A 26,370-nucleotide genomic window follows, 5' to 3' on the forward strand; every position below is an offset into this window, starting at 1 on the left:
CGACCCCCCCGCCCCCCACCACACCGCAGAAGAAGAGGGTTTGGGATGAAAACGCGCCTTTAAGATCCTGTGCCCGGCTCTGGCGCGAGCGGATGCGCAGCCGCCTTCCACAGGAGTCCTCGATGGGTCGGTAAAAGGGTCTTTAAAAGAGTGGAAGTAAAAACTGCTAAAGGCAGGAGTACAAACTGTCCCCCAAAATGAAAATCCAATTTAAAACGTCCCATTTCAACTGAGTGCGTCAAGGAAATCAGCTTAAGGTAACCCGTCAACCCTGAAAATTGTAGTCGCCCCGGAGACGCCTCCAAAGGTGCAGAGCCGCCCCGGTCAGTCGTCGAAGCCCTCCAGCTCCTCGAACTTGCCGTGCGAGTTGGCCTCCTGGAAGAGCTCGCCGGCGCCAGGGCTCTCCTTGCCGTTGCTGCTGACCCTCCGCCGCTTGGCCGGCCTCTCGCTCTTGTCGTCGAAGTAGCTCTCGCTCTTGGTGGTCACGTGGGCCACCTTGGCCTCGCCGCCGGCCAGCGGCTCCGCCTCGTAGCCGTTGGTGTCCGCGTCGGCGTGGCCGGCCTTCTTGTTCGGCCCGCCGGGCCCGTTGAGGTGCAGCCCTTCGGCCTTCAGGTCATCCTTGCCGGACGCTTCGCTGGGCCCGTTGGAGGCGATGCCTGAGGAAAGGAAACACGTGAGCGGTCATGCGAGGCCCCTGAGGAGCCGCAGCAGCCTTAAGGAGCCATGAGGAGCCATGAGGAGCCTCAGCAGCCATGAGGAGCCGTGGGGAGCCGTGGGGAGCCTCTCCCATTGTGCCACCTGTCTCTGGCGGAGCTCCTGAAGGCAGACGCGCCAGATCTTAGCTCCGACAGAGACGCTGATGGCCATCCCCGAGGCCTCCTTCCTGGGCAGCTGCGGGGGGCCACCAGGCTAGCCGGGGCAGTGTGGGTCTCCCCTCCGGCCTCTGGGGTCTCATGGGCCAGGTGAGGGGCCGGAGATGGGGGCCCTGGGGGCTCCGAGGCCTCGAAACCGGCCGCCCCACGGGCATGGGCGATGCGGACAGCTCAGCGGTGTCGGGGGCAGCGGTCACTGTCAACCGGACAGTGGCGTCGCCCACGGCACTTCCCATCAGAAGTTGTTCCGCTATGAAATGAAAACTACTTCGAAAGAGCGACCCGCCGTCGAAGCCCGAGCTTTATGGGGACGGGGCAGGGCAGGCAGCCCGTCCAGGGTTCGAGGAGCCCCCCAGGGGCCGGGGCGGCAGGGCTTACCGTTCTGAGTGTTGTTACTCACGCCGTCTTCCTTCTCCGACTGGCTGGTGCTGCTGTTGGAAGCGGTCGGAGGGGGGGACGGAGCCCGGCTGGAGGCGGCACTTTCGCTCTCGTCCAAGAGCCGGTCCATGTAGTCCCTTAAAAGTGAAACGAAACACATTAAAACTTCATTCACCCTTGTTAGAAGGAAGCATGTCCGAGGCCCCAGGGAGAGTCTGCCTAGAAACTCCCCCGGCTCCGTCTAGAGGAAAAAAACCCTGGGCACAGACACAAAGATGGCGGCCCCGAGAGCCTCGGACCCAAGGCTGTGCCTTCCTGCGGGGCCTCAGGCGCCCTGGCCTGGGCCTTCTGCTCTCCCCTGGGAGCCCACAAGCCTCCACCTCTCTCTGAGGGGCCCTGAAGGCCCACCCAGGCCACGGGATCCAGGCAGCCCCACGGCTGGCCCTCAAGCCACCTGGCGTCTCAGCCCGTCCTGCTGCCCCATCCCTGGCTCTCTCACTCTCTCAGCCCCTGGAGGGGCCCTCATTGAAGGGATTAAAGCAGGTGATGAGGAGACTAAACAATTGCTCTTGGCAGAATCTGAGAAAAATCCTCTAAAAGGCTCGTGGAAATAATCAGTAACTTGGGCAAACTGTCGGGGTGCAAGACGAACCCACATAAACCATCAGCACTTCTCTATATTTCCAACACAACTGAGCGGCAGGAGCTAGAAAGAGAAACTCCATTTAACATCACTCTAGACAAGATAAAGCATTGGGAATCCATCTGCCAAGATGTTCAGGAACTATATGGACACAAGCACAAAACGCAAATAAAACTAGATCTACCGCCTGGAAAAACACCAATTGCTCATGGGTGGGGCGAGCTAATATAATAAAAATGAGAATCCTACCTAAACGAATTTCCTTTTCAGCGTCCTCCCTATCAAACCACCAAGAAGCTTTATGATAGAATAAGAAAAAAAATTATAACAAAGTTCACCTGGAAGAACAAGAGATCAAGAATATCAAGGGAACTAATGGGAAAAACATGTGAAGGAGGGGGGCCTGGCAGTGCCAGATCTTAAACTGGACTATAAAGCAGCAGCCATCAAAACAAGGTGGTGCTGGCTAAGAGACAGAAGGGAGGGTCAGTGGAATAGCCTCGGGGTAAGTGACCTCAGTGAGCTAGTGTTCGATAAAGCCAAAGACAGCTTTGGGGACAAGAATTGACTATTTGGCAAAAACTGCTGGGAAACTTGGAAAACAGTACGGGAGAGATTAGGTTTAGATCAACATCTCACACTGTACACCAAGAGAAATTCAGAATGGGTGAATGACTTAAGCATATAATTAGGTGAACAGAGAACAGTATACCTGTCAGATCTATGGGGAAGGGAAGAATTTAAGACCAAGCAAGAGAGAGAAAACATCACAAGATGTAAAATGAATCGTTTGAATTATATCAAATTAAAAAGGGTTTGTACAAACAAAATCAACACAACCGAAATTAGAAGGGAAATGACAAACGGGGAAAAAACTTTTATAACAAATTTCTCTGACAAAGGTCTAATTACTCAACTATATAAAGAACTAAATCAAATTCATTAGAAATCAAGTCATTCCCCAACTGACAAATGATCAAGGGACATGAATAGACAGTTTTCAGGTGAAGAAATAAAAACTATCAATAAGCACATGAAAAAGGGTTCTAAATCCCTCATGATTAGAGAAATGCAAATTTAAACAATTCTGAGGTACCACCTCACACCTAGTAGATTGACTAATATGACAGCAAAGGAAAGTGATAAATGTTGGAGGGGATGGTGCAAAACTGGGACACTAATACACTGCTGGTGGAGTTGTGAATTAGTCCAACCACTCTGGAGGGCTATTTGGAACTATATCCAAAGGGCTATAAAAGACTGCCTGCCCTTTGATCCAACCATAGCACTGCTGGGATTGTACTCCAAAGAGATAATAAGGAAAAAGCCTTGTGCAAAAATATTTATAACTGCTCTCTTTGTAGTGGCAAAAAATTGGAACATGAGGGGGTGTCCTTTGATTGCAGAATGGCTGAACAGATTGTGGTATCTGATGGGGATGGAATATTATTGTGCTGAAAGGAATGATGAACTGGAGGAATTCCATGTGAACTGGAACAACCCCCAGGAAGTGATGCAGAGTGAAAGGAGCAGAACCAGGAAAACATTGTACACAGAGACGGATACATTGTAGCACAATCTGATGTAACTGACTTTGCTACTAACAACAATGTGATGGCCCAGGACAATGGAGAGGAACTCAGGAGAAAGAATGTATCCACATCCAGAGAAAGAACTGTGGGAGCAGAAACGCAGAAGGAAAACATGATGGATCACTTGATTGTGTGGGTACAGGACTGGGGGTTTTGGTTTTTAAAGGACCATCTATTACAAAAGTGAACAATATGGAAACAGGAACTGAGTGATAACCCAGGTATAACCCGGGGAATTGCTTGTCAGCTCTGGGAGTGGGGAGGGAGAGAATACGGATCATGCAACCAGAGAAAAATACTTAAAAATAAAACTAAAAAATAAGCAACAAAAGAAGAAGGGCCCCTTTCCTCTGCTCTGTACTCAGGCCGCCCTTGGCTGCAGAGTAGATGTAGGCCAGGCCTGCCTTTCCTGACCCAGCTCAGGCGCTGCCTGTTGTTTGTTACTGAATGGACGGAACCTTCTTTCCATTTCCACAAAAGAAGACAACCGAGGCCGAGGGGAAAACCAGGCCGCTTCCGTCTTCTTGTGTATTCGGGTTAGTCGGGTGCGAGGAACGCAGCAGCTTTGACTGTCCCTGATTCCTCTGTAATCTTCCGGATTGTACTTCAGGCATTAACACGACGACTCGGAGAAGGACCTGAAGGCTCGAGTGGACAGCCCAAGGGCATCGGGACCAAGACCAAAGCTGCCAGCCTGCTCGATGGGTCACTGGAACCAGAAGGGAGAGCCGACACACGATATGGCAGTCAGAATCCAAAGCCAGGCTCTCTATTTGGATGAAAAGAATGTCGGCTCCACACGAGTGAAGGCTGAGCCTGGGCCTGGGTCTCTCTGGCCTCTGGTCTGGACGGACCCTTCAAGAAGGCTCTGACGCCCTGAGCGTGTCCAGAGGATGGCGGTTGGGATGGGAAGAGCTTCACTGCTGGGTCAGAAGCCAGACTGGAGACCTGGAGGAGGTGACGATGACGGGGGTCTTCAGGCCTCCTGAAGGGTCCTCGGGCCAAACAAAAAATGGGTCTTGGCTCTACTTAGCCCTGGAAGACAGGATCAGGAGCAACAGAGGCTGTGTGGAAGCAGCAAGAGCAGCCGAGTCTGAATCCCACTTTGGATACTACTTGTGGGGGGCCTTAGGCAAGTCCTCTGAGCTCCTTGAGCCTCATGATCTCCCCATTAGAAAGGGGGTCTTGCCCATCTCCCCCTGTTGTTGGGGGGCAGCCATGCACATGCTGGATAACAAGGAGCCACACACTGGTCCAGGAATGGGGCCCCAATGACTGACTGGGGAGCCTGGCCGGAGTCAGACCGATGAAAGGAGTTCACGTGGCCGTTCCCGAGAGAGGGGGCAGGAATGACGACGAGGATAATGACGTCTCTCCGGCACTTCACAGATGTTACCTCGCTGAATCCTCACCATCACCCTGAGAGGCGGATGCCATTATTATCTCCCTTTAACAACTGAGGAAACTGAGGCAGACAGAGGCTAGGTGGCTTGGCCAGATGGGAGCCTTCTTTGTGGAGCAGGCCAGGAAGGTAGGAAAGCCCCTCCGCCGGGGCATCTACATTTCTCAGTAGCTTCCCGCCACCCTGATGGGACCGAGGGCAGCCTCTGGGTGCCCATCTGTGGGGCCCACCCAGTCCTCTACGGCCTGCAGAGAAGGGGGAGGCCAGAAGAGCCGAGATCTCCTGCGGCCACAGCAGGCGGCTTCAAGGCGAGATCAAAGGCCCGGAGGGAGAGCTCGGCCAGCTGCACAGACGATGGCCCAGAAGAGGGTCCAGAGTCGCTCTTGAGGTCGGCCCGAGAGCCTGGCTTGATGTGCCGTCACAGGAAAAAAGGCCAAGGAAGTGCTGGAGAGCCCCAATACTGTGGGCAGGCCCCCAGGGGGCACAGAGAGACTCCCGGGGGGCCCCACTGACTGTCTGTAGGATCAGAGGTGCGGCCTGTAGCAAGAGCCGGCCAGGCTGATGGAGGGCCAGCAGCACCCCGAGGGAGACCCGGTCGGCATCCAGGGCTTGTGGCTGACTCTGCCAACGGAGGAGACCCCCATGGGAGGATGGAGGAGGCAGGGAAGTGCTGCCCAATGAGCAGGACCGCCGATGATGGGCCTTCACAGAAGCTGGCCCCGGGCCTCCGAGGAATGACCTGTGACGGGGTCAGCCAGGGCCCCCCGTCCCGGGAGCTCGCTGGAGGCTCCGCAGCCCGTGTGAGGGCCCAAGGCTGAAAACTGGGCGAGGGGCCGCGGCACGGAGGAGCCGACAAATCCCTGCCAGAAAGCACTCCTGACGTTCTGGACTCGGGGACGAGGCGCTCCACTCCCGTCCGGAGGCTGCCGGACGCTGAAGGGTCCGCAGAGCCGCCCCGAGCTGCCTTCTCCTCGCCGGGGGCCCCCACGCAGACATTTGGGGGAGCAGCCGGCGTCGGGGGCCAAAGCAGACACGGGGGGCACACAGAGCGGCGGAACGCGGCGGCCACCAGAGCCGGATTTCCTGGCAGACTAGACACGTGTTCAGGGTTCAGGGCGAGACCCCGGCCGAGGTCAGCTGTGTTAGTTACAATCACCTGGGGGTCTATTTGGAAGGACCGAACCTCAATATAGTGTTTGACAAACTTCTGTGGACCTGTGGGGGTCCTTAAAACTACATTTCCCATGGTCCAACGGGTTTCATGGGTTTCCCGTTTTGGATGACGTATTGGAGGTGAGGGACTGTTTTAAGTAGGGGGTGACTTGGAACTTCCTCTTGAGTTACCTGAGCTCCAGGAGAGAGGAAGGGAAATGGCGGAGGTGAGGTTGGAACAGGTTTCTTACAGGCGTGGTCAGCGCGGCTTTTAGGAAAATACTCTTCTCCCTTTTGTTCTCGGCCCTCATCATTTTTAATCATAACACAGCCCGGCGGCGCCCCGAGGGAGCCGCCCCGGCCAGCCGGCGTCCAGATGTCCAGCCACTCTCCTGCCCACTCCTCCGGCCTCCCTGGGCTTCTCCCCTCCCCAAACCTCCAGGCCATCGTCACACTGTCCCCGTCTGCTGGCCTGGCAGGCCGGCAGCGAGCGTGTGTGTGGGGGTCCCCGCGGCCCCCCAAGGCGGGCAGGACTCACGTCACGCCGGGGTGAAGGTTGTACTTCTTCTTCCCGAAGCGCGTCTGCTGGGCGAAGAAGTCGTAGCGCTCGGACTTCTTCCACATGTAGTAGAAGGCGACGCACTCCCCGACGGACCTCGTGCGCACCTGCAAGCACAAAGCGGAGTCGGGCCGTGGCCTCGGCATTCAGTGCTCACGCCGTCCCCAAAGGGCGCCAAAGCGAGGACGCGCTGGGGTCCTGAATGCAAATTCGGCTGCGGCCCGGCACTCTCCACTTACCTTGTTAGCCTGAATGAGGTGGAAATCCTTCCCGTATGCCTTGAGCCCTTGTTCGAAGTTCCGGCACTCTTCCTCGGTCCAGACCGAGAGCTCCTCTGCGAGAGGGAAGTGCCGTGAGAGGAGGAAGAGGCCGGCGAGGCTCCCCTCGGACCCGTCTGGGAGCCACCCTGTGGCCACTTTCCGTTTGGTGATGGTGCCCGGGCAGGCCCGAGGGAGAGAGAGGGCCAAACCAGGGACATCCCGCAGTGGGTCTGTCCACTGTCCAGAGTTCAGAAAAAAGATCTGTGTGTCTTAGTGGACCACAAACTCAAGCCAGCCAAACCAGCTCACGGGGTCCTGGTTCCATTAAGGAAAGCTTAGTGGGGGCAGTGAGGTGGCTCAGCAGATTGAAAGGCAAATTTAATGCCGTGAGGTCCTGGGTTCAAATCCAGCCTCAGACACATCCTTGCTGGGTGACCCTGGACCAGTCCCTTCAACCCATTGCCCAGGCCTGACTGCTCTTCTGCCTTGGAACCCAGACACAGCCATGACTCTAGGATAGAAGGGAAGGCTTAAAAAATACAGAAAGGGAAAAGCTCGGCTCCCAAGGCTAAGAGGCCGGCTTTGTCCTCCATCCTGGCCTCGTGGCCTGTGGAGAGGCCAGGAAAGACCCTCAGGATGGCGCCAGGCCGGGGGCCCGGGGAGTCCCTGTGTGCCAGGCTGCTCTCGGGGAGGGGCTTCTCCAAAGAGGGGAACAGAGGGATGCCCTGGGCCGGGCCTTCCACCCTCATTCAGGGTCCCCGCACCCCGGGTGCCCAGGAGAGCCCCTGGGAAGCAGGATGGAAGGAGAAGCCCCCTAGGCTGCTCGGAGCCCCCCTCACCAGGCCACCCTCCTTGCCTGCCCCTCCGGCCGGGCTTACCTCGAGCCGCCTTCACGTTGAAGCGCAGCCTCCGCAGGGCCTCTTCCGTGTCGAAGCTGCATTTCACCAATTCGTAGAGAGCCTGCAAGAAAGAAGGCATGAGGGGGGGCAGCCTGTGAGCGGCAAAGGCTGGGGGGGCTCGGGACGCCCACAGGCAATGGGCCAGCCAGCCTGGCTCCCCCTCCTGCTCCCCCCTGCACGCTGGCCTCCAGGCAGAAGAGCGGGAAGGGCCTGTCCGGGTCACCTGGCCAGGCAGCGTCAAAGCCACCATGGCCAGCTCCACCCCAGCCTGTTTCCCAGGATGATGGGCTTCTCTGGGCCGGGGAAGGAGGGCCTTGGAGGCCCCGGGCGAGCCGCCCAGCCTGGCACAGCCGCCGCTTCTCTCCGGGTTCCTTTCCAGAAGATGCCTCGATGGCCGGCAGGAGTCGGGGCGGCTCCATCTTCCGGGCTGAAGTCTGGCCTTGGGCCATCTCTGGCAGTGTGGCAGGGCCCGTCCCCCCCGGGTGCCTGGATAGTGCAGGCAGCTCCCTGTGGTTTGTGCAGGTGCCACTGAAGCCCTGCGAGATCGCCAGAGAAGCTGTCATCTGGGCCGACTCATGGGGGGTCTTGGGGGCTTCCGTGAGAGCTGGGGAGCCCAGGGTAAGAATGGGGGGGCTGGAGCTGGAAGGGGACTCGGCAGCTGGTCAGGGAAATGCCCTCCTTTTAGCCAGAGAGCCCTAGGAATGGGCCCGAGGCGCTCTCCCTTGCCTGGCTTGCTGTCCTGTCTCGGCCGTCAATGCTTTGGCCGGGAAGGTCTTTCTAAGCCACCTTCTGCTGGGCTTTTCGAGGCTCGGAATCCTCTGCATGGGGTTTCGGGGCACATCTGGACGGTCCGGCCGCCTCTGCTCTCTTTTCTGTCAGTAAATGAGGGATTTGTTGCCTGGAATTCTGCTTTGGTTCTTCCGTTCGGCTTCATGTAGGGCCCGGCGAGAGCTTTTTCTCATTTTCCAAGTTGTGAATGGCGAGCCGCAGCGGCTTCCCCCGCACTTCCATTCCTGGTTTTCCAAAAAACGTTCCCTTGTTCTGACCCGATGCAGCCTCTCTGGGTTCTCTTCCTCCTCTCCCTGGCTTGTGCGGTTGGAGCTCCCGCCACCACCAAACATGCCGTTTGGCCCATCTGTGATTTGGGGTCCTTTCCATCCGGGCCTATTATTTCCCGGCTCCGTTTCCGGGCATTGGCATGTGGGAGTCATGAAACAAGGAGGTGAATAAGCCTCAGGGAGACCCGAAACATGGCGGGAGGACCAGCATCCGGGCCGACACCCAGACCTTTTAAAGGAAGCCCGAGGCAAGGACAAGAAGCTGTGCCCGGGAGGGACCCCAGAAGCCAGAGAAGAAGGGTCCGAGTGGGGAGGGGCAGAAGCAGCGCGCTCAGTGCTGAGTCTGGCCCGGGGGGCACTTGGGTCATCTGGGCAGCTCCAGCCAGCTTTCTGACAAAGGCACCTGAAGTCTCCGGTTGTGCCTGGGCTTAAGGATGCAGTGCGTCCTGCCCACGCTGGAGGAGCCCATGGGCGCTTTGGGCCCCGATTCTCACCAGAAGAAACTAGTCAAGAGAGAGACACAACTTGGGCTCTCCTAACATCTCCCCTCCCTACTGGTGTGGAGTCAAGCAGTCAAGACGGCGGCTTAGAAACAGCCCATCCATTCCTCTGTGAATCCCCCTCCGCACCAATCAAAAACAAAGCGCTTCAAGGGGGACAGAAAACCAAATCCAACAACCAGACAGAGCCGCAGGACCCTCCTGCTCGATTCAACTAAAAGATAAGCAGAGAAGGTTGAATTCTTGGGATCAAGGAAAAGAAAGAAGGAAGGTCCCCGGCCCCTCCCCCAACTACTGTGCTGAGACTGGGCAGACTGTGGGCCTCAGAGTGAGAGCTCCAAGCTGGGGACAGGGTACCCTGCTACCACAATTATGGGAAGCTGCAGCTGGCACCGAGGCAGCTGGAGGAGAGAAGCAGAGGAGAGGGCGGGCTGGTGGCAGTCTTTGGCCATCATCTTGGGCCCCTGCTGGGGGGCATTTTGCCCCCAGAGCACATTCAGCTCAGCAGATCAGCTCAACTGGCCCAATCCAGTATAACAGCAGTATAGAGAAGAAGCCTCTAGAGGGCAAAAAAGCTCAAACTCACAGAGCCAGCAAATAACCAGAGGAGCAAGTGAACAGCCCACAAGGAAGGCGGAAAAGGAAAATATGAGTAAACAGCAGAAGGAAAAAAAAAAGAAACTATGATTGAAAACTACTATTCAGAAAAACAAAAAGGAACAGATGGAACAGAGGCGGACCAAGGAGCATTAAGCAAAACCTCAGAAACTCCAGCTCTGGAAAAGCCTATTAGCGTAGAGAGGAATGCCATTCTTCCTCTCCCTTAGGTTCAATACCTGGCATTCTGATTCTGGGCTTCCTTCTCCCCATATCCAAACTGTTGCAAAGGCCTGTCCATGTCACCTGAGCTCTCCTTGTCCATTTCACCTGAGCTCTCCTTGTCCATTTCACCTGAGCTCTCCTTGTCCATTTCCCCTCTGAACTCTCCTTGTCCATTTCACCTGAACTCTCCTTGTCCATTTCACCTCTGTACCCCATTTCAGCCCTGTACCATCTCTCCTTGTCTATTTCACCCCTGCATCATTTCTTCTTGTCCATTTCATTCCTGTACCATCTCCTGAGGCCTCTGCCCGGGTCACTTCCCCACTCCTCAGTCCATCTAAGGGAGGATGAGTGAGTGGACCAGACTGGAAGCATACTAAGAAAATAAGACAGTCGCCGTCCTGGCTATTTCTTTGTATTATGGCGTCTTTGAAGGCAAAGCCTACGGTGCCCAGGAGGGAACAGAAATGGTCACCGCTCTTTCACTCAGGCTGACACCTGTTCTAGAGCTTGCTCTGTTCAGCAATCTTCACCACAGTTCAGGCACCAACAACAATATAATCCCCACGAAACCACTGACTGCTCATCATCATTCTGCTTTTTTCAACCCAGTTGTATGAAAACCAGTAGATTGAAGGATCTGGGACAGAAGATCGAAACACCCCAAAGGCTTGCACTGCCCCTAAAAAGCCCTGGAAGTTGCAAACTGGGGCAGGAGGTAGCACTGTGGGGGAAGACGTGTCCTTGTTCTGACACTCGGACAGACACGCAAGAGACCCATCATTTCAGAAAAAGAAACAGGAAAGCCCGGTGTTAACAGCACCGAAAAGCAAACTACATTTCATCGTAGCCTACTGAACAGCAAGCGAGAGCTCCCAGGTGCCAGGGGCTCCGGTGAAGAGCTGGGGTGCCTGCAATTATGAGACTTGTGCTGAGAACTATGACGCGACTGGCCTGAGGGGCAATAGGGGAGCAATATGAGGCTAAGAGGTTGGAGACCAGGAAACAAGTTGCACTCCAGACAGGGTTCACAAGACTTGAAATCAGCTGCTCCACTATGGCGGTCCTGGAGCAGCAGAGGTTGGATCTGGTCCCCTGGCAGTCTGAGATGAAAGGGGGGGTCATCCAGTCAGTAAAGTGCAGTAATGAAGGCAGGGAACAAAACCAGCAATAACCACTGACCGCTCCTGGGCTTCAAACCAAACTACATACACAGAGAAAGAGAGAGAGAGCTTGTCTGCTTTAGCCTAGGAGCTCCTGGAGGGCAGGGACGTCGCCTTTTGCCTCCTCTTGAATCCCCAACAATTAGCACAGTGCCTGGCACACCGCAGGCACTCAATGCAAGCATATTGGACTGAGAGTTTGTGGCCACTGAGGAGATGGCCAGCCAGAAGTGCACATTTCAGCCTAGGATCAGGGCAAGAAGGGGTCCCGGGGCCAGCCCAGTGAGGCTTCAACTTGGACAGGTCAAATGGCAGCTCTGTGACACTGATCCAGCAGACTGAGAGCAGATCCCCCTCCAAGGCTCGAACCAAGCATTAGCCAGACGCACAAACAATGTGAAGGTTCCTTGCGGGCGGAGCTAAAAGGAAGATGGCGCGGGGAAGCCAGGAAGTTCTGCCCATTTTACATTTTTAGTAAAACTTTTCACTCATCAAAAAGCAGTGTTTAGACCCTCCTGGAGTGACAACTGTTAGAGGGAGCTCCTGGTGCCAAGATGCTCCCAGTCCCGGGCACTCGCCTCTCCAGGGACCCTCCTGGCGTGAGCCATCCATCCCTGTGTCCACCCCTCTAACAACTGTGATGCTGGAGGGACCAAGAGGAAGGGAAAAGGTGACGGGAAGCCCAGCTGCATTTATTTGCTACCTTCTTGACACTCTGCTAGACTCCTGGGTGCCGAGTCTGAACAGGGACTTCATGAAGAAGTGAGAACACACGTCAGTAACTGGGAGGGAAAGTGACATCCATGAGGACTGGCCTTGGCACAGGCCCGAGGCCTCTGCCGGTCAAGCTCCAACCAACAGCAAGATGGGAGAAGGCGCGAAGCCCACTGAGCCAACGTCTCCAGCCGCTCCCCGTGTTTAGCCCCCAAGCTCGGGTGAGACCCCCCTCCCTAGAGAGGCGCCCACCGTGGCACCGGGAGCAGGGCAGGGGAGGGGGCGTACCTGCTCGTTGTCTTTTATGTGACAACCTTCAGGAATCGCTTCCACCCCTTTCTCATCTCCTGTCCGCCGGGACGCCTCGTTGAGAAATTCAATCACTTTATCCTCCAACAGGTAATCCGGGTTCCACAGAAGTTGGTCATCATTTTCATAGACTAAATGGGTGAGACAAAAACACGGAAGAACCACTGAATCTCTTAAAGAACTGCCACCAGGGGTTCCAGAACCGCCCTCAGGCCCGCACACCCCCGGAGCCCCTCGCCTCCCGCTCCAAGTGCCCCGGCCTTCTGGACGAGCACCTTCAACAGGGGGCTGAGCCTTCTGGGCTGCTTGGGACCTCCTTTCCCTTCTTGAGGCACCTCCGATTCGGCTTCTTCCCAAATACTGCCCAACTGCCCCTCCAGGATGCTTGTACGCCTCCCCTCCCCCCTGCCCCGGCCTCTCCCCCGCCATGAGAGCGTCCCCGACAGCAGGGGGCCTGCGTGGGTGAAGGCGGCCTCCTCCTCGACTTCTCTGGGGGCCGCTTCCTTCCGAGCCTCCCGGGCCCAGGACGTGGGTGCGCAGAGGAGCCGCACACTAGACGGAGGTCCCCGGGCCCGGGCCGCCTCCCTTCTGTCTGCACATCCTCCAGGCCGTCCTGCCAGGGCGCAGCCGCTCCCGATGCTTCTGCTCTGGCATTTGAGCCGCTTCCTGGAAGCTCCCCAGTTACTGCCCCGTTTTCTGTCCTTTTGGGGTGACGCCTCGGCGGCCGAAGTGAACCAGGGACTGCAGCTGCTGGTGCCTCGCCCGGGAGCTCGTGCGCTATCCAAGTGAAGGCGGCTTTCCCTTGGGGGAGGGCCGTGATCCTCCGTAGGGGCTTCCTGGGTCAGGAAGCGAAGATGCGAGCAGAGCAGGCCCGTCCCACGGAGTCAGAGAGGAGGGCAATGAGGAAGCACCAAGCGGCTCCTGGGGACGGGGCTGCTGCCTAAAGGCCGCCTCGCTGGGGGACCCTCTGGCTGAGCAGGGAGCTGTCCCAGTGTGGGAAGGCAGTTCACCGGAACCCACCAGGTCAGGGAAGCGGATGGTTCTGTGTACGTGCTGCTGCCTTAATGGAACTGAACAGCACCGTGTATCCGTCTGGCAGCCGAGCGACGACCAAGGGAGGGGACGCGGGAGGATCCTTTGTCCAGCGGGACCACGCTGGCTCTGGGAGGGAGGGCAGGGCCCTCGGCCGGCCTCATCGCCCATCTGGGCGCTGCCTCTTCTAGGGAGGCGCCTCACAAACACCCGATTCACTTGTTGAATCGTTTTGGAGTGAAAAACTCCAAAGGAAACGGCTGAAAAGAAACACGAGCCGGTGAGGAAGACACCGAAGTGAGCCCCGGGCTGACCAGCCTCGGCGGGCCGGAGGGGCTCCAGGGAAGCAGAGTGGCAGCCCACGCTCGCCTTCCCCAACGTCCCCCCGGGGTCTGGGGGGCCGAGAGGGAGGCCCCAGGAGCCCGGAGTGGCCCTGCGATCTGCGTGGAGGCCCAGGGTCGTGCCAGGGAACGCTTCCATTGAAGGCCTGCCTGAAAGCCTGCAGGGAGGCTCCTCGGGGGCACAAAGCTGGAACAGCAGCACGCCGGGGGACGGAGGCAATCTGAAAGGCAGCGACGGGCCAGAACGGCCCCCGCTTTAATAGGATGAACGTCACCGGCCGGCGCCAAGGCGGCCTCCAAAATGGCACGCAGGAGGGTGGAGAGACGCCCCCGCAGGGGGAAACCGCTTGAGAAGCGTTTGGCTGAAGGAGAGCGAGAGGTCTGTGGGGCGCCCTGCAGCGTGTCTGGTCAGGGCACCGAGATCCCGGCGTGGGAGCCTCCATGCAGGGGAGAACGCAGAGACGTCGCCGTCGTGTCGGCAGGGCTCTGCCAGGACCCTCGGCTTCCCGCGTCCCCCACCAGGTCTTCGGTCGTCTGAGGCGGAGATTCCGTGGCCTCTGGCCTGCGGTCAGCCCGAGCCTTCACGGCCTCCTCAGCACAGCCTTTCCTGAAGGTTTAGACCCAACAGCCTCCCGATGGCGGTGTCGAGACCCTCCATCAGGGCAGAAGCGGCTGTCCAAGACCACGAGCGACCCGAAGCCGGTGCTGAGGAAGTGCCAAGCAGACACGAACAACTACTGCGGACAAAGCGAGGGTGGGACGGGCTCTGTGGAGGCGGGTGCTGGGAAGCAGCGTGACTGAGCGGGGACGCAAAGTGCCCATCGTGGACGGCGGAAAACGTGTCTCCGGTGGCAAGCGAGCAGCAGGCGGCACCGGCAGAGAAAGCGCTGAGCTCAGCAGACCCGCGACCCATCTTCTTCCCCAAAGGGAGCTCCCAAAGCCGGAAAACAGGCGCCGATGGGAAGGCGAACCCCAAAGAGAACCCCCTCGTCCTCCCGTTCTGAGGATATGGATGCGGGAAGGGCTGCGGCGGTCTGTCCCCGCGGCACGGCCGGGATGCGTCCGGGCCAGCATCGGGGGCTTCTCAAAGCACGCAGAGCTCGGCCCGTCTGTGGAGCGGCCGCCGGGCGTACAGAACGGCAGAGAGCTGGCCGGCCTCGCCCGGGCTCCGGAAGCCCCCGAGGCTCAGGACGTCTGTTCTGGGGTCCCCGCGTGGCTGCACCAGCGTACGGCGCCTGCTTTAACGCCACCCCGAGGATGGCCCGTTTCAGACAAGACGGCCTCGGCCCTGCCCAGGGTGGGGAAAGCGGGTGAGCAACACCCAGCTTCCGAGAACAAACGGGAGTGGTGGGCGATGCTGTGGCCGGTCACAGACTGACCACAGCTGGAGGAAGCAGCCGAGGGCTGAAGGGGTGAGGCAGGGCTGCCTCCTTCCCTCCAGGCAGGAAGAAGACCCTTTCCCAGGCGGGCTGGACTTCGCCTCGGCCCGCCGAGCCTTTTCACATGAAATCTTGTAAACGGACTGAATCTCCACGTTGCAAAGTAGGTTTCTGTGAGGATGCTGCGAAACGTTCACAAGGGGGGCAAAACCAACGAAGAGGCCCGGGCGAGGGGAGGCACGTGCTGCCCCTCCCCCCCCCGGGCCCCCACGTGCGCCCCTTGGCGCTGCCGCCGGGAGCCTTTCGGCCAGGCAGCATCGAGCCTCCGAAAGGTCTCGAGGTGCCGCCCCGAGCGCAGCCAAAGGCCCCGGCTCGAGGCTCGGAAACACTCTCGCAGGCTTCCGGCCCCCGAACGCGGCTTCCCGTCCGCCCTGGCCGTCGGCCCTGGCCGGGGTCGAGGCTTCTAAAGGGCCGACGCGCTCTCAGAGCTTTGATTTTGGTCGTCGCCAAGAAAACTTTTGGCGAAAAAACTTTTGGCGGCCTCCGACGGAATGAAGCGGCCATTTTGAATCAAAGCGACTTTCCCTGCGGTGGAAACTTGGGGGAGGGAAGCGGGGCGCAGCCGCCTCCCGTCACCGGGCCCGGCAGGGCCGCCCCCCGCGTGCCAGAAACACTGGGATCTTTCCAGGCCTCTCCATGCACCCCACTTACTGAGCGGCCGCGGGCCAGGACTCACCTTTCTCGTTCTCCTTGTATTTACAAATGCCGACGGGGATTTCAGCTTGAAATACGGAGCCCACCATAATCTCCTGGTTTGAAAAAGAACAGAGTCTTACTGGAGGCAGCAGCGAGGCGGCAAACATCCTCCCCGGCCAGCTTCCTGGGGACTGAGCGGGCGGCTGTCTCTGAGGCTACGGAAGGTGGCTGAGACGCCTATTGGACCCCCCCCCCCCCGCCCGCCCCCCAGAGGAGCAGAGCAAGAATTAATGAGTTAATCAGAGTTAAGTGCTTGCAGATGCCTGGATGAAAACATTCGTCATAATGAGGCGAGGGCAAGTCGAGGGATTACTTACAAGTATCATCCGTCTGCGATATCGCGGGGCAATTAAAAGGGGGGCAATTAAAAGGGGGGCAAATAGAAGCAACAGAAAGGAAGGATTTTGGGTGCTGACAATTCCCGGTAAGTAAAACACGATCCAAATCCAGTATCAGAAACTTCATGAACTCAACAAATGTGGGTGGGGGGATGGCAGAGAAGAAAAGGCCCCAAACGCCTCGGGCTGTGCAGAACCACGGCTGGACCCGGAGAACCAGAACCCTTGGAGAGAATGCTAAGAAAGCGGCTGACGGCCCCCCGGGAGCAGGGGACCCGCCTCTTCCTCTTCCCGGGCTTTAAAGGCAGAACAGACTCACTAGTACGGAGGGATCCGGGATGGGGGCCGGCCGGGGCACACCTGGGGGGGGGGGAGGGTTTCCTCGAAGGCAGGCAGAAAGCTGGGCTGCTTTTTGGGAGCCGGCCAGAACTTCTGCCCGAGACAAAGCCCCAGGACTGACGCTGTGAGACTCCACAGAAATAGAGTTCTATTCCTCAGGGGCGCGAGCAAGATGACAACAATCATAAACAAGAATTCTGGGGGGACGACGTCCTCCGAGACGTGGGCACAGCCAGGAGGGGGGATGGTCACCCGGGGGGAGCCGGGGCTCCGTGGTGGGCACCGGAAGCCTCGCTGGCTGGTCAGCTCGGGGAGGAGGAGCAAGAGCCGGTTTGGGGGGGACCCTCTGTCTTCCTGTGATCCCCCCACGCACAAGGCCACCCACTAGCAGGGCTCAGGCATGAGGAGGAGCCTCGGGGCCCCCGGCTGGCCTTGGAGCGCTTGTTCTCTTCTCGAGCTGGCCGCATCTCTCCCAGCACAGCAAGGGCCCGGGGAGCCTCCGGAGCACCGCGGACACAGACAGAACCTGCAGGGGTTCCCTCAGCCCTTCGGAGGAAAACGGGCCCCTCGTGCCCGGCACTCAGGCCGGCTTCTGTCCCGTCCACGCGTCGTTGCCAAGAGGCGTCCCCAAACGTCCTTCTCCCCGCGGCCAGGGTAGAAGACGCGTCTAGGCCTCGCCGGGCCCTTCGTGTGAGCCGTCTTCGAGGAAGGCACTTCCAGAACGTGCTGCTAAAAGGGATGGCCAGGGAGGAGGAAGCGGGGCTCGCCCGAGCCAGCCGGGCTTCCCCGAGAACAATCCGGGTCAGACCAAAGCCGCGTCCTTCTTGGGTCGGCTTCGCAGGCGGGCAGAGGCGGATCTTGGCACCGGGCTGGCTAAGGCTCGTGGAAGAGACAAAGATGGGCGAAGAGGCAGACGGCCGGCCAGGTCTAGGCTCGGATCCATGATGGGCCTCAAAGAGCCCTCAGGAGTGGGTCAGTCGCCTGGACAGGCTGCCTCCGGGGTGGGCTCCAGGGTTTGCAGGTTGGTCCCGTCCTAGTTCCTGTTCAGATCCTGGAAGCGGCAGCATCTTGGTCCGGTGTGCAGCCCCCCAGCCGACTCCCCAGAGGTGCTCGAGGCCCCCCATGTGCTGGCCGAGGACGCTTAGAGGACTCTCTTAGCGCGGGCCTCTCCTCTGGAGGGCCTCGCGCTTTAGGACACAACTCCGAGAGGCCCAAAGGCTTCTTCCCCGTCTGCTGGTCCTGGGACTCAGCGGTGCTCCTCGGCCCGAGATGGGCCGCTCCTCTGAAGAGGGCTCGGCAGCGGGTGCCCGGAGCCAAGAAAGCCTGAAAAACGGCCTGCTGGGTCTCGAGAGGCCACTTCGGAGTCCCTGCTCTGCCTGGCTGGCCGGCCACATCCATGTAGGAGAAGCCTTCCTCGTGGTGCCTGGCCCCGGGGTGCTGCGGGGCTGGCCGGGGGGCAGAGGGCGGGCGGCCGGGCTCTCGGAGCCTTCTCTGGGCCGCTGAAGCACACGACGGACACATCTCCTCCCCGTTCCGCAGACAGGGTCTGCCCAGGCCGGGGCATCGACTCCAAGCAGCAGAGGCTCTGGGGGGCCCAAGGGGTGATCTGACCAGTTCTGGGGCTCCTCGAGTGCCCTGGGGGGAGGGGGGTCCTCCCAGACCGTCAAACTGAAAACAGAAGGGACGTGGGGGTGGGGGCTCGTGGGGGGCTCAACTCCAGCCGGTGGGGAAGGGCGGGGGTCCGAGGCCGCTGGGTTGCTGCACATAGCAATGAGAACTTGGGCCGTGGAAGTGCAGAAACGCCGCTTTCTGACTCGCTGGAGGCCCCTCTTGTCTCGGGACGCTCGGCTTCGGGGCCGTCGGCTCCGTCAAGAAGAGAGCGGAAAGGCCGGCGCGCGCCACGGCTCTGCCTCATTCACGCCCCAGCAATGGCGCCTTCCACCGAAGAGGGGGTTCTGTGGGGTCTCTCTCGACTCTAATTCGGGGCTCCAGGACGCAGACCGGACGTACAAGCCGGGGGCAGGAAGGGGGCAAAGCCTGAGCCTGGGGTTCAAATGCAGTCTCGGCCTCTTCCTAGCTATCTGGTTTGCCTCCGTCTCCACAGCTGACAAACGGGAGGACGACAGCACCAGCGTCCCAGGGCGGCCCAGCCTCGGCCCTCTTCTGCCTCGGCATCACTGCAGCCGGTCAGGGAGGTTTAAGCAGAGCATTCTGGAACGTGGCTTCAGCGCGGCACCAATTTATTCACCAGAAAAGAGAAGCCAAGTGCAAAGAGTCAATGGCGGCGACTTCCCATAACGGCTGACGCAGAGCCGAGGATGCCTGAATGGCAGCAGCACGCCAGCCTCCTCCTCCTCCTCCTCGTTAAGAAGATTTCCAAAGTTTTCCCTTTTTTGCGTTCCGTTCTATTCGGAGGTCAATAAATAGTTTCATAATTTCAACGTTCAACGTTCCTAATTCACACCTTTCTTTACTGTATTTTACGAAAAAGGCAGAAACGTGAATGCATTTCTCTTTCCTATTCATTGCTATTAAAAAAAAAAAAAGTAGCTTCCAGGGCGCTAAGTAATATTCATTCTGGAAAGGGGGCGGCAGGCCAAAACAGTCTGGGAACCCCTGAGCGAGAGGGTCCAGCGGAAGCCAGTGAGGATGAAGGAGCCGGAGAAGACAAGGGGAAAGTGCCGAGGCCGCCCCGAGCCTGCGCTCCCCCTCAGGGTGCCGAGGAAGGGGCTGGATGACCCCGGGGGCCCTCCCAGCCCCGAGCCACAAGCACCCCGTCTTCTGAACTCAAAGCTGGGAAGGGGCTTCTCTTTCCATGAGGTTGGGTCTCCGCCAGCCAACCTGGGACGTGTCGGCGCCCTGCTCAGGCGGGCCGGGGCGGCCCCAGGAGCCATCGGAGCGCGAGGCTCTGGCCGGTTCTGTCTACATTTGGAAATGGGTCAGAGGAAGCCCTCTCTAGGTGGGGAGCAGGGAGAGCCTGGCTCGCGGCACCCTCGGGGGCGCCGGCTCAGGGCGAGGGGCCCAAATACCTTTTTCCAGTCTTCCGATGGAATGTAGTCTTCGTCTTCCTCCGACTCTTCTTCGATTTCGCTGTCTGGAACACAGAAGAGAGCGTCAGCGGGGGTACCCAGAGCCGGCCTGCCCGCCTGTCCAGCTGCGGCCCCCGCCATTCTCGGACAGCCCAGCACGGTCACTGCAGGAGGGGCCGCAGGGAGGAGGCGGGCCAGGCCGGAAAGGACGGAAGTGGGGGACGGAGCCCAAGCAGGGCAGGAGAAGCCGGCTGGAGCCGCATCAGAACGGCAGAAACTCAAGGCTGAGAGGCTTCGATTCGGGGGTCCCTTAGCTAAGGGTCCTGGGAGCGAATTCCAAGTGGTCTCTCACAAGAAAAGCCAGCTAGAAGCAGCGGAGCCGGGCCCGCCTCGCACACAAGCCTCGAGAGCAGCCCCGAGAACCCGCCGGGACGCCCAGATGGCTCAGGGCTTGCTGGGACTCTCTCAGCGTGCTCCAAGCCGCAGATGCTCCGCTGTGAATCCCAGCACCCTCCCCTCCCGCCTGCCGCGCTCCATCCCGGGAAGGGGGGCCTTGGCCAATGAACGCCACCCTGGGGAGGGACCCCGATGAGGCCCAGCCGAGGACGCAGCACCCCAGGGGCCCTCCTGGCCTCCCCAGCCTGTCCCACTTGTGGGTGCTGCCCGCCAGCCGCTGGTTCCTTCGCCCAGCCGTACTCGCCGGGGCCAGGCCGGCACGGCTCTCCTGGAGCTTCCCCGGCAGCGGCCCAGTACCAAAGTGAACAACAAGGCCCTCGGAGCCGGTGCTCTGACGGGGCAGAAGGGAGCGGGGGGGGGGGGGGGGGGAGCACGGAGCCCGCTCGGGCCACCTACTTGTATCGAAGTATTTGCAGCGCCGCGGGCGGATCATCTCCTGCGCGTCCTGAGAGGCCGCCGACTGGGCCGGGTCTTCGTTGGACGACTGCGTTTCATCTTCCTGGCCTGACGAGTCCTTGATGTTCTCCTGCGCACAGAAATCAGTTAGGCTCCTGCCCCGCTACAGCGAGTCCCGAAGCTCGGGGAGGTCTGTGACCCACGTGTGAGATGGCGGGGGGCGAAGAGACACGACTGACTGCCCACTGGGCGGTCCTAAGCAAAGCCAAAGCTGCCCTCGGGCCCCGTAAAATGGCAGGAAGGCGCAGGAAGTGACGAAAGGAGGTCTATAAAGGGGGAGGAACTTCCTGTGTCGAGCTCTTTCGCTCGAGGGAGCTCCGGCCGCCTGCTCTTGGGTTTTCCCTTAGGACTACCACGTGGGTGAGTGAAAAGGGCGACTCCTTTCCTGGCTTTTCTGGAGGCACCAGACTCCGGGGGGGCCCCTCATCTTGGAGGAAGCTTCGTGGCTGGAACCCTTGTTTAGTTTACTTCTGGGCCCCTCTTTGCTGGGGCCTCTGAAGCCCTGCCTGGCTCGGACCAGGCCAGAGTAATCATCTATTGTCTCTCTCATTTCCTGACTTTCACTCTTTCTCCTTTTGTAAATAAACTACCATAAAAGTCATCCTGACTTGGGTGACCACGTTTTTATACGGGTAGTCCAGCCTTTCATTTTTAATCCTTACAACACGGGGCTGGCATCGTCCAGACAAAAAGGATGCCGCTGCCTCGGTCATCCCAGCTGGCCCCCGGTGTGTCCTCACTAACGTAAAGCCAGCCTGGAGACGCCCCGCACAGGGCTGCACGGATACAAATCCAGGCCGGGAAAGGCCAGGGATGCTGACGAAACACGAGGCGCCCGCGGAGCCCCGACTCTCCCGTCTTGGGAGGCCATCTCGGGGGCCGGCGGCCGGAGAAGCCACCCTTTTAACTGCCGCCACCGAACCAATCTGATTTTCCCGTCCCTGCTGATCTCCGGGCCAGCCCTCGCCCGGCTCTCCGTAGCCGCCCCATCCAGAGACGTCCCTTTAGGCCGGGCCTCCCCACCCACCTCTGCTGCCTCTTTCTCTGGGTGAGGGGGTGCCAGGCTCCCTCCTCGGCCCTCCCCTTCCCGAGCCATCTGCCGAGTGGGGGGCACGCATGGAGGAGGCCTCAGAGAAATGTCCTCGGAAGTCAGAAACTCTACACGGAGCCCCAAAGCCCTGGAGCAGACCTTGTGATTGAGGCTCTGCACCCGGGCGGGCAGGCGGCCTCCAGAGAGCGAGAGAGCGAGAGAGCGAGAGAGCGAGAGAGCGAGAGAGCGAGAGAGCGAGAGAGCAAGAGAGCGAGAGAAGGGAGCTTTCGGAGGCCTCTCCCAGCCCACAGGCCCCTCTGCCTGGCCGCCACGGTGCTGGGAGCCCCCCGCACAGCCAGGGGCTGCTGAGAACCGACAGCGGGGAATTAGGGGGGAAATGAGGAGGCACCGAGGCCTCCCACACGAAGCCTGCTTCACGCTGTCACTCACTGAGAAAATGGAGCCCCAGAGGAGAGGCCGGGGCGGAGATGAGCAAAAAGAATGGCCAGCCTGGGGGCCGCCCAGGGAGCCCGGCCCGTTGGCTCACCAGGACCAGCCAGGCCGCGTCCCTGGATCCTCGAGCATGTGGGGACGGGAAGGGGCCCCAGGACTGGCGCTTTCCAACCTAAAAGGGGGGGCTCGTTTCTGATCCTAGCGGCACCACTGGCATGATTAGGCCTGCTTTGGGAAGACCCACGCGGCAGGTGCGTGGAAGAGGGACTGGAGGGAGGAGAGACTTGAACCCAGGACCCCAGGGAGCAGCTACTGTAATGGTGCTGGGGGAAGGGCCTCCCCCGGGGTGGCAGCTTTGTGGCACAGAAGGGGGTGTCCACAAGAGATGCTATCAAGACAGAATTGACAGCCCTTGAACCCCCGGCCGTCAGGGGACTGCTGGGCTAACGCGTCCCGTCGTCACCTCCGTTCTGAAAACGAAACGAGGAAACCGAGGCTCGGCCGGACGCTGCACCTGCCAGCTACGGGCTCGGAGCTCTTCAGGATCCAAGCGGACGGGTCAGCGCCTCAGAGGAGAGCCTGGCCCGGAGCCCGGGCCTTTGGCAGCTGGTGGCCAGAGGCGAAGGGGAGGGCAGGAGGCGCTGGCCGAACCCCGGTCCAGCCCGCTCCGCAGAGGGCATCCTGCTGAGCCCGGCAGCTCCCGCCGCTCTGAGAGCGTCCGCCCGACTCAGCGATGGACTACGCGGGAGTCGGGGCTCTCCTTCGAGCGGCCTCCAGGAAGGCAGCTCACAACAGCCTCCCTCTGAACCAACGCACTTACTTTGTTTTCTCCGCTACACCCGCTGTTCTCATCGTTGTCGACATCTTCGTCATCTTCCCCTTCCTCCTCCTCCTCCTCCTCCTCCTCTTCCTCAGGCAGCCGCACGGCACTGTCGTAGCCGTAAAGGCTGAGCAGCTCGTGAATCGGCATGTCCCCTTCCTGCCAGACAAACAGACGGACTCCAGGTCGGACTCTCCCACCACCACAGACACGAAGAAGGCAGCCTGAGCCCCTCCCCGGGTTCTGGGGTGGGGGGGAGCCTCTGCCCGCAGCCGCTAAAGGGTCATTTCCCGTGGCAGGGCCCCCCTTTCTCTCCCTGCCCTGGGCTCAGCTCCGTGACACAGAAGAATGTGGGGGGCCACGCTAGACCTCCCGGCTCGGGGCCTGGCGCCCTCTCTGCCCCCTTCACGTCCGACGGCTTCCTGAAGAGCGCCAGCCCTCGAGGGGAAGAGCTGGGAGGGGGCGCAGGGCTGACGGCCGGGCCCGTTCCTCACAGGGTGGCTGCCTGACCAGAGATGGAGGGGGGCCTGGGGAGACGGCAGGGTCTGCTCTTCCTGGGGTTCTGTGCGGAAGGAAGGCGCCCGAGACTCGGCCGCCACCCCAAATGCTCCCAGACGGGACCTGGGGAGGCGGCCGTCCGGTCGGATCGCCCCATGCGAGGCGGGCCCTTGGCTCGGGGGAGAAAGGACGGGCAGGCCCTTTGGGGGCAGAAGGGCCAAACTCGGGCGGGCCTGGGAGGCACCTCCTGGAAATGAGAAGGGGTCGCCGGGCTGGGGGACCCCCCGGGCCCTGTGGCTAACGAGGGAGTCCTGGGCATCGAGGGGAAGTCAGAGTCGAAGCACTGAGCCAGCAGGTAGAGAGAGGCACATCGGGCTCGATGATGGGAAGGGAAGGGAAAGGGAGAGGAGGCGCCGAGGGAAGGAGAAGGGGGGCAGAAAGAGGGGAGCAGAGCCCGGACTCCGGGGCCAGCCAGCAAGTGGAGGACGTTTGGAAGGAGGGGAAGCAGTGACGAGACACACTGATGGAGAAGGGGAAGTGAGGGCGCAGGAGAGCCCAGCAGGCCTCGCCAGGGAGGTCCTGGGGCCGGATGCGGCCGGGGCTGGACAGCCCAGACCCCCGGAAGCCCCCCAAGCCACCAGCACCGGCTGCCTGCCGTGGGCCAGGGCAGACCTCGGAGCCTGTCTAGCCAAGGACCAAGGAGGGGCCGTTCTCTGCACGGGCCATGCCGGAGGCAGGGAAGGACGGCCAAGTGTCCGGCCTTCCTGGGTCCCAGCCTTGCCCATATCCAACGACCAGAAGGAAAACCAAAGGGCGAGTCAGGAGGTTTTCCCTGAAGCACAACCCTAACCGCCACGTGGACGGGCGCCACACGGACCCTCCCTCCCTGGACATCTCGAGCCTCGGGCCCCTCTGGCTGACGGGGAAGCCGAGGCCCAGAGAGGTGGCCGGGCCGGAGCCGCCCCCTCCCGCTCCCAGGGTAAGGCGGTTTGGGCCTGCGGGGGGCGTCCGCAGGTCGGGGGTCCTCGGGACGGGCTCCAGCCTCTGCCGGAGGGGTGGACGGCCAAACGGGGTGAGCCGGAAACTCACAGGACGGGCCCGTCTTGTACCTTTGACCTCCGCGAGCAGGAATCTACGAGGCGCCCGGCTGCGCCCGCGCCCACCCCGAGGACCGGCCTCCCAGGCAGCAATGACACGTCCCGCCAGCCGTCCGAGCGGCCTGACCATTCGGAGAGGGACAGAGAAGAGGATTTCATCGGCTTCCCCCAGGGAGAGGGAAAAAGGGCTCCCATCAGTGCCAGCTTCCCCAGGAGATGGAGGCAGATGGGGCAGGCCTGGAGGCCGGAGGTCCTGGGTTCGAGTCTAGCCTCAGGCACTTCCTAGCTGCGTGGCTCTGGGCAATGCTCCGACAGAAGGTGAGGATTTGGGGGGGGTGAAGGTGCAGCCCCAAAGGTCGGAGTGTGGCTCACTGCAGATGAAGGCACCCACGTGGGCTTTTCTTCTATCTTTAGAGGGCCGAGTGTCAGTCCCAGGTCCTGGTTCTCCCTCTTGAAAACAAGGGATTCCTCTAAGACAGCCACGGAAAGCAGGAAGAGTTCAATGGAGTGAGTAAAGGAGGCAGCGGGATGGCTCAGTGGATAGAGATGGGCGGTCCTGGGTTCCGATCTGGCCTCAGACATTTCCCAGCTGGGTGACCCTGGGCGAGTCACTTCACCGCCGTGGCCTTGCCCCAACGGCCCTTCTGCCTTGGAAGCGACGCCCGGCGCTGACTCTAGGACGGAAGAGGCCGGTCGCTCGGCCGTGACTGCCCTTCGCAGGTCCGAAGAAGCCCGCGGCGGAGCGGCGGGTGGCAGCCTTGGTGCCGGCCGCCCCCCGGCCAGGAGGCCCTCCACAGAGAGGCGGGGGAGGAAGCTTCTCCGAGCATTCTCGCCACCGAAGACATTCCTGTCCTCCAGGTCAGGGCCCGGAGCTTGGTTCGGGCCCTTCTTAAAGAAAGGAGGCGGATCTCGGCCTCCTTTTGGGGGCCGTTTGGTCCTGTCCGATTCTCTGGGTGCCTGGGGGGGTTCTCGGGGGCGCTCGGCCATTTGCTTCTGCAGCCCATTTTACAGAGGAGGAAGCGGAGGCCGGCCGAAGCTCGCCCAGGGTCCTGCGGCCAGAGTCCTCGGCCCCCTCGTGGCCTTCTCAGGGTCTGCCGGACAGAGGGCCGGTCCTCGCGGCGGCCATGACGCCGTTCTCTAGCCGTGCATGGGGTGGCGCTTTGGGCCCTCGGAAAAACCGTGTTCTGAAAGCGTTTCCCCAAAGGACGGAGGAAGCCGACGATGCTGCGGGTTACCCCAAATATCTTTAAAGCTTAAAGGAAAAAGAAAGGAAAGTCCCCCGATCTAGGGACCGCGGCGAGGCCAGCCCGGCTCTGCCCTTCCTCCTCTCTCAGGATGGCCGAGCACAGGAGAGACGCCGCCCAGGACGGACCGTCCGGACGCTCTGCCGGCACACGTCGGCGGCCTCGGACCTCCCGGACAGCTGGGACGGGAAGGGTTCGCCCTGGAGGGTTCGCCCCATCCCGCGTCTCGGAGGCTTCCGGGGGGCTCCGGCTCTCCTTCGGGGAGCTGCGTCCACGGGGGAGTCCTGACTTCCGGAAGTCCTGAATGAACTGGACGCGGGTGTCCTGCTTTCCGGGGTTCTGGCCATGCCTTGGCCGGTGCTCTGAGCACGCGTGTCCTGTCTCATGTTCCTGGAGGGGCTCCTCTGAGGGACCGAGATGGAACCGACCCAGCGGAAAACCCTTCCCCGCCCCCCCCCCCCCGGTCACCTCCTCCCTGCGGGTCGAGCCCAGGCCAAACCTGAGGGCCGATGACCCCACCCCAGCCCGGCAGCCCTGGGCGCACTGACCCTCGCCAGATCCTCGATTTCGGAGCTGAAGTTTGTCTCTCCTTCCATCATCTCTTCCTCTTCTAATGTCCGCTCGTCATCGAAGTCATGGACCAGCATGTCAGCGGAGGGATCAAACTCATGGTCGTCCGACGTGGCTGAACCTCCTGGCAGAGAAAGCAGAGAAGCAGGCGGTCAGTCACGGCGGCTCGACAGCAGGGACCCCCCCCTCCACCCCCAAGGGATGGTTCT

At 60.4% G+C, this 26,370-nt stretch overlaps 1 protein-coding gene across 3 annotated transcripts in view; it reads right to left on the minus strand.

Moving 5' to 3' along the window:
* Window positions 1-265: 265 nt before the first annotated feature.
* MIER1 (MIER1 transcriptional regulator) overlaps window positions 266-26,370 on the minus strand; it is a 31,022-nt gene continuing 4,917 nt past the window's right edge. For 2 of the 3 annotated variants that reach the window (XM_044672290.1, XM_044672292.1), the window contains exons 2-12: window positions 26,140-26,285; window positions 22,753-22,911; window positions 20,390-20,519; window positions 19,538-19,602; window positions 15,812-15,884; window positions 12,303-12,454; window positions 7,737-7,818; window positions 6,838-6,932; window positions 6,578-6,705; window positions 1,251-1,387; window positions 266-656 (exon numbers count right to left, since the gene is read on the minus strand). In XM_044672290.1, coding sequence (XP_044528225.1) covers window positions 325-656; window positions 1,251-1,387; window positions 6,578-6,705; window positions 6,838-6,932; window positions 7,737-7,818; window positions 12,303-12,454; window positions 15,812-15,884; window positions 19,538-19,602; window positions 20,390-20,519; window positions 22,753-22,911; window positions 26,140-26,285 — 1,499 coding nt within the window. In that variant the 3' untranslated portion in view covers window positions 266-324. Of the gene's footprint in view, window positions 657-1,250; window positions 1,388-6,577; window positions 6,706-6,837; window positions 6,933-7,736; window positions 7,819-12,302; window positions 12,455-15,811; window positions 15,885-19,537; window positions 19,603-20,389; window positions 20,520-20,733; window positions 20,737-22,752; window positions 22,912-26,139; window positions 26,286-26,370 lie in introns of all 3 variants that reach the window. The other variant, XM_044672291.1, reaches the window with a different exon arrangement.

The sequence above is a fragment of the Gracilinanus agilis genome, chromosome 4, assembly GCF_016433145.1.
Source record: "Gracilinanus agilis isolate LMUSP501 chromosome 4, AgileGrace, whole genome shotgun sequence".
Classification (NCBI taxonomy): Eukaryota; Metazoa; Chordata; class Mammalia; order Didelphimorphia; family Didelphidae; genus Gracilinanus; species Gracilinanus agilis.